Here is a 7,568-nt window from a genome sequence, read left to right as displayed (position 1 = left end):
CCTCCCCATTGCCTTCCCCCCGAGACCCCGCATCCAGCCCGGCTCCCACTGGAGCCCGCCCCGCCTCCCCGGCGCTGATAGGCGTCTGCCCCCGTGCCGCCGCCTCCCCCTCCCCCTCCTTCACCATGAATGAAAGTGGGGAGGGGGGCGGAGAGACTGGCACAAAGAGGCTGCCTCGCCTCCTCTACTTCCCTCAATGAAAGTTGGGAGTGAGACAGGTCCCTCCGCCCTCCTCTCCACAGTTCCACCCACGGAGCCTACCATTCATCCTATGCCGAGAAAAAAATAAAAATAAAAAAAATATTATATATTTTATGTAAAGAAAAAAATAATCCAGCAAGCAGAGACAAGGAAAGGGCTGGGTTTCAACCTGCAGGCACCCCAAAAAGAGCGGGTGGGGGAATGTGGGGGGGAGGGGGTCGCATATTGCAGTGCCCTCAGGTGAGGCGTGACACTGCTGCTATTTTCCAAATGTCAAAGCCAAAGCCTGAATGAATCTCTCAATGAAAAGCCACCATCACCGCCAGGCGCCGAGACACGGAGCTGCCCGCCCGCACGAGACTGGCCCTCCGGAAAGGACGGGGATGAATGGGCCGGGGGATTTCAGCACCTCGACCCGGTGGACAGAGGCGAGGCGCCCGGCCCTTCCCCGCCGGGAGCCTCCCGCATGAGCTCATTGCTTGTGCATGCAAATGCCAGCTAATTGTGGGTAGCAAACAGCTAAAGGAATAAAAGAAAAGAAAAAACAACACCCCGCCCCCCGACCATAAACAAAACCCGGGGTAGCCTAAAGGTTGCTCTTCAAAGCAAAACACTCATGAAATGCGATAGGACCTGATGGAGCCCCGCGGACTATTGATAAAAATAGCACCAAAAGGGAGCACTTCTCAGCTCAGATAGGCAAGGCTAAATACATAGATTAATAATAATAATAAAAAGGCCATCCAAGCGTCCCAAACACATACACAACGATCGTAAGTCTTTGTCTCCCTCCAACTTTTACACTTCACCGCTGCTCTTAAATGATGCCCCTCTGGCAACCGTGCGCTGGAGCCGCAGCTTAAGCAAATTGCTAATGGGTTTAGATGCTAACTCCTGGGAGCAAAGCGCGGGGGGCTGATACTCACCCAGGACGTTCCCGATGAGAGCCACAATGAATACAATTATATACCCAGCGATCAGGACCCATTCATATTCTCTGGGGTGCAAATATTCCTTCCAAAGGTATCGCAGAAATTCCTCATCATCGTAGTCAGTAGAGGGAGTTAAAAAAGCCTCCTGAGTTTCATTCAGCTCTGGAATAGATGACCAGTTCCTACAAGAAGGGGAATCATCACCCAGTTGGGTCCCGGACATCCCTGGTTGTGATCAGGGTCTGAATCAAAACCTTTCAGTGCCTCAAGCCTTTCTCGAGCTCATCCATTTAGACGTGTGACTTCCCGTGTAAAACAGGGTGTGGGGAGAAAAGGGGAAAATGACGCGGAAAGTTATAGAGCCAATACCGACCGAGGCTCCCACTCGGCCACTTCTCGCACTACCTTTGCAGCATTTCCCAGCAAAGGTACACGCACAGCAGCGCTGCGAGACGGAGTGAGGACTCGGCATCAGAGGCTGCAGTGACACAGAAGCAGGCACGGCACATGCTTACAAATGCCTCATTTTGGCACAGAGTCTGCAATATACAGCAAAGCTTTGGGGGCTGGGGGGAGGAGGAGGTGTGGGCAGTTTGCTTAACAAGGGAGGGGCCATTTAGGATCTAATCCGCCAGCCAGAGTGTACCTGACCCTGCCTGCGTGCATGCGCTGGGGCTTATGCAATGTTTGATTTACATCTGGAGCCCTAGACGAGAGCTCACGCCTGCCCTTGACAATCCAACACGACCTTCCTCAGCTGCTGCGCTCAATAGATCCCGCCCCCCAGCTGCTGCCTTTTGCAGCCTCTTCCCTTGCCCGCTACCCACAGCCTCAGTGTCCCTTATAGTTTGTCCTCTCACCCCTCGTGTACCTCCAGTCCCTTTCCAACCCTGTTTGGAGAAGAAAGAAGGGCAGGAATGAATGGCACGTGCAGAGCAGATATAGCAGGAAGGAAGCTTTTGAAATTAGTGGCTAAGGAAGTTACTTATCTATAGCTCCCCATGCCCCATAAGTGGCCAAAGCAGGTGTGCAGCACCCTTTTCTCTGCTCCCTTTTTAGGGCAGAGGAGAGCAGTTAGCTACCTTGGAGTTCTGGAGGAACACAGCTCTCAGATCTTTCCTTTGCACCAAAGCTCTGATGAAACAGGGATTGTCATAGAACAATAGTGTGTGTGTGCACACACACACACTTGCATGCATGTACACATACAGGCCCCAGCTTTTTCAGAGGTAAGTGCAAGAAGTCCTATAGAGGATACTAATAACCATAGAAGATATAAAACAGGTTTATAAAATGAGGTCACAAGGTCCAACCATTTACAGTTAAGAGTATTAGACATCTTAAGTACAGGAGTTGCCACTAGCTCCCTCTATAATAATCTGTCCACATCTAAAACACTGAAAGAGATTAAAGGAATATTTATATCACTTCCCAAGTGTTTTGAGGGCCAGTCATACCCATTTCCTCTTGTTTACACTTGCCTCTCTTCTCCTCCCCTCCAAAATGTGTGTGTCCTCCTAAGCTATTCTCAAGACCTCTGTTTCCAGTATGCTTCAGATTGTTTGTGGGATGCTCGCATAGTAGCTTCATCACAAAATTTCCAGGCTTAATGTGCATAAACAGGGGTGGCACACACTCAAGCAATCCCTTCCTGAGTGTGCTGGGAACGTGATGTGGCTCTTTTTAGAGACTCAAGACTGCAAAGGAAGGAAAAGAATATAAAGTCTAGGTTTCTAGATAGTGCCTGATCACCAGTTTCTCAAACCTCTCCCTCCACAGTTTTTCAAGGACCCCATTTTCTCATCATTTTTTTGGAAAATAAAAGCATGGATAGGAAACCTTATCTCTAATTTGTGCACTTCCCCTGTAACCCCAACCAAACATGGGCTGGATTACTCTAGCACAGCAAGACGTTGTAACTACTCTAGCACATAAATAGTGTTTTTTCTATGTATAAAATCTTTAGATATTGGAAATGGGAAACTCCTGAACACAAAATACTTCCCTTTTAAGAAAGGCCTTAGAAGTGCCTCTCATTTACCTCATTTTTCCTTCAACCCACCTACTGTACTCTCCTACTTTATGCCTCTATGGGCAATTCACTAATTTATTCAGATTTTTGTCTCTTCACCTGATTTTCCTTAAGCCCCACTATTCTCCACCTTCTCTGCATTCTAACTTCTTTGTAACTATGAAGATGAATCCCATAAACAAAAATATTTGAGCACCATTTACCACCCCTTCCTCCCCACTGTTATACTATTTGTGTCAATCCACACATACCTTCTCTAACCATAATTCAGTTTTCCCTATCATGGCAAGCTAACTACCTAATTTGTATTTCCTCTTTTATAATCCCTTGCCCAATACTTTCCCCAATGTTTCTTTATTGCTTCCCATCTGTCAGGTGACCCCAATTTCCTTAGGCCTCTTAAACCCCAGATTTGTCATTGAGAAGCAAGAAGTAGGATAAACAGAGGAAATCACCAGTTAATATTATGCAAACAATTGTGCCAAGCTTCATGCAATATTCTTTCACACAAACTCATAGACAGAGCACATTTTTCTGTTGTCTTTTTTTACCTGAAGCAATTATCTAGGAAAAATAAAAAACAGGGCAACTTACCCATCCATCTAAGAAATGTTTTCATTTCAGCAATGGCCGCAGAGACTAGAAAGAGTGAAGGTTTTGGGTGGCTGTTTAGAATGAGAGTACATCCATTTAGGCTGTGGCAGGTGCAGAGTTAAACACTCCCCTTGGCAATCTCATGGAGTTCACTTTCTTGGGACTTCCAACATAAAACTCATGGAAAACCTGTTCAATTTACTTCCTGATTTATCCCAGAATAAATCAATCCTATGTGCTTGCTTTAAACACCTGCTGATGATAATCTGACCTGGTAACAAGTGTCTGTACTGAACTACTTGGGCAAGAAGCAAAGCTTTATGGTAGATGGTTGACTTAGGCTCATAGAATCATAGAAAAATAGGGATGGAAAGTCAAACATTGTTTTTAAAAATCTAAAATTTAAAATGTTCTATTTGGAACATATGAACACAGTGCTGTGTGTAAAGAGTAGGTTGGCTGCTTCATAATTCATTTTATTTTATGTGCTCAGGTGTTCCTCCAGATGCTTCATGCCTAGGGATTCCTAGGGTGCTTGAAGTCACCTGTTAGACAGGAGAAAGGGGTCTTAGTAAAAATTAAATGCATCTTTCACAAGATACAGAGACAGGATTTGAAAAAGAAACATTTTTATTTTAGACTCAACATTTTTGCTTCTATGACAAAGTAAAAATGTCATAAAAAACCCAAAACAGTTTTTAGTTTACTTTTCTATTAGGACAAAGCTTTTCCCACATGTTTTAGATTGTGCTCTGAGGAACATTCTTAGATGCAAATGAAGAAATAGGAGGGCTTCATGGGGAGTTTGGAGAGGGAGCATAAGAGTCTCTCTTTCTAGCTGCAGTTCTAAGCATAACATTGCAATTATCAATGATGGAATTGTGGTTATGACCTGCAATGCATTTGCCTTGTTTTCTTTCCAGTTTGAAGTCTGAAGGGACTTTCTGTATATGAAGGTCAAATTGGAGGCTTCATTCAAAGAAAGATTTTTGAATCTGAAAGACAAGGGCAGACACTAATGGAGTGTCAGAAACACCAAAGTGTTTTTGGACACTCACTGGCTAAGTTTTTAAATAAAAGTGGATGCTGGGCTAGGCTTGGTATTGAATTTAATATGTGATTTAGATGTGGCTCAGCATGCCTACTGGATTAACCCCTTTAAGGGACTTAGGCACAGGGACTCCTATGTTACAAATCCCCCTATTTTATGGATGGCTTTTGGTGAGAGGGAGGCCCAAAGGCACTCAGCTCAACCAAAATGGCATCATTTCTGGACATGTTCTATAGCAGAAATTAAGGTGCCCAAGAGCTTGTCAGAAAACTTACTTAAATGCTTATGTTTAGGCAGGGTTTTGTGGATCATTTTGCTTGGATTAAGAGCTTTCAGTTAAGCACTAGTTAAGCTGCACATTAGACAGCTTCCAGGGATCTGGTTCTAGGCACCTTAATACCTTTGTGGAATACTGGCTAAGTCTCTGTGTCTTGGTTTCCTGTTCCTACCTCACAGTGGTGTTTTGGGCATTGAAAAGGATAACTATATGAAAGGCTGTAAAGTGCTTCAGTATGATACAGGACACCAAACAAGTTCTTTAGTTGGTTGGAGAGATAGGCCAGCAGTTAGGACTCCCAAAATGATCAGACATTTCTAAATATTGTGAAAACATCTGCAATTATGTTTGAAAGGTTATGTATTTTTAGAAGAAATAAATAGTGAAAACATTTCCCCTATTCATTATAGATAGATGTTTAAGCAAGTTGGTCATCCTATTCTCCAGAGTGATTTGTGCTTTATCTACTAGAACATTGATCTGTAAAAATTTAGGATAATTTGTTTCTAAGTCATCAACAATTTAGAAACAAATTATGTCCTTTCGACACTGACTGCCACTCCCTTCTGTTTTTGCCATTAATAAAATGGGAAGTAAATATAATTGATGTGAGTCAACATGTATGGGTTATATGAAAAATAGATCTTTCAAATTGACTTGATATCCTTTTTTGGTAAAGTTACAAATTTGGTCGATGAAGGTAACTTCACAGACATTTTCTTAGATTAATGTCAGGGCATAAACTGGTACTGTACAACATTTCAATTAAGAATTTAGAATGAGACAAAATTAGCATGGATTGAAATGACTAAAAACTGACTAGCTTCAAAATGTAATTTGAAATGAAAAATCATCACTGAATAAACATTTTCCTACATGGTTCCTACAGAGGACTATGCTACTTAATATTTTTACTTATATGCTTAAAGAAAATAGAATAATCATTGGTATATTTCTAGAAGATACAAAGATCAGGGGAGTGGTAAATGATGAGCACTGATACAGAGTAAGCTGGATTGCTTTGTGAACTGGTTACACTCAAACAGTTTTCATTTTTACTTAATGCAGCCAAGTAAAGTAATACAACAGGAATAAATAATTTGGGGTGCATCTACATGTGCTGATATGGCATTGTTACTACTGCACCTTGCTTTAGTACTACTTCCTATTGAAAGTACTAGCCCATACTGCATTGTATGCTGAGCGCATGGTTATTTTTAGCCGCTACTTTGCAGTAGCGACACTATAACAAGGGAGGGTGCTGCTATGGCCAAGTAGTTGCTGGCCACATGTAGATGTATATGGTCACTATATGTCATACTTACAGTAAAGCAGATGGATTCCAACCTGGGAAACAGTGATTCTGCAAAAATGCTAAGGCTCATGGAGGATAATCAGCTAAATTTGTACTCCTATTATGATCTGGGAATGGAAAGGCCTAACATGTTACTTGAATACATAAATTAGGAACTATGGACTAGGAAGAGGAAGGTTATATTAAGTTGGTATTTGACACTGGACTAATTTCACCCAGTTTCCTCATTTTCAGAAGGAAGTTGGAAAATTGAAGATGATTCATGAAGAACTCTGAAAATGACCAAATGGTTGGAAAATAAATTGGATTCTTCACTTTTTCATTCAGTTTAGAAAAAGGATGGTTAAGATGTGATTGGATCATGGTCTAGAATAACCTATAAAGGAACAGAAATCTTGTAACAGAAGGCTCTTCAGTCTTATAGACAAAGGCACAACATGGTCCAATAGCTGAAAGCTGAGGATAAACAAACTGAAATTAAAAATAAGGTGCAGATATATAATGCAGGGTATTTAACTATTACAAGAACTTTGGAAAGTAGTTGGCCATAGTTTATCCATAGATAGTTGTTTTTTTCTAAATGACAGTGTGATACTTTTCCAAAAGCCACATTCTAGCTCAAATGGGAATTAATTCAGGGAAGTCCTATGGCCTGAGTTATACAAGAGGTCAGACTAGATAATCACAAAGGTCCCTTCTAGCTTTACCAGCTATGAAGACATATTAGCACTTAGCACAAAAGCTTGAGCTGCTGAATTTTAATGTTGACTTTTCATTTTTAATTATACAATATCTATCAAAACTAAAGATATTAAAATCCTGTTTTTCTTGTAGATTATGGTTAATAGTAAATACTTTACTGTATTAAACACTTTATACAGCTTTGAATTTATTTGGGGAAAGTTTCTTTAACAAACATTCATACAAATTTATAAACCAAAGAGAATATATCTGCTTGGCTTTAAAAGAAGCTTAAATAACAGTTTATATTAATTAACCTTTTCCTTTTGGGAGGTTAATGTCTGGTATTTCATTTAGCTGAATGATTTGCATAGATCAGCCTCCTTTCTAACCTATGATCATAACCATCAATTTAAATTTCCACTGATATTGAAATTACTCTGTCCTTCCTAGTAGATATGATGCCTTACAGTTTTCAATTTACA

At 41.4% G+C, this 7,568-nt stretch overlaps 1 protein-coding gene across 3 annotated transcripts in view; it reads right to left on the bottom strand.

The window, feature by feature from the left end:
* The window catches only part of HCRTR2 (hypocretin receptor 2), a 67,782-nt gene extending 64,003 nt beyond the window's left edge, over window positions 1-3,779 (bottom strand). For 2 of the 3 annotated variants that reach the window (XM_006035463.1, XM_025191614.1), the window contains exon 1: window positions 1,128-1,356. In XM_006035463.1, the coding sequence (XP_006035525.1) occupies window positions 1,128-1,356 (229 nt within the window). Of the gene's footprint in view, window positions 1-1,127; window positions 1,357-3,759 lie in introns of those variants that run through there. The other variant, XM_006035464.1, reaches the window with a different exon arrangement.
* Between the last annotated feature and the right edge of the window lie 3,789 nt (window positions 3,780-7,568).

This window comes from Alligator sinensis, unplaced genomic scaffold (assembly GCF_000455745.1).
Source record: "Alligator sinensis unplaced genomic scaffold, ASM45574v1 scaffold867_1, whole genome shotgun sequence".
Lineage (NCBI taxonomy): Eukaryota > Metazoa > Chordata > Crocodylia > Alligatoridae > Alligator > Alligator sinensis.
Note: the sequence above shows the minus strand (reverse complement) of the source record. Positions and strands in the feature narration are given on the sequence as shown.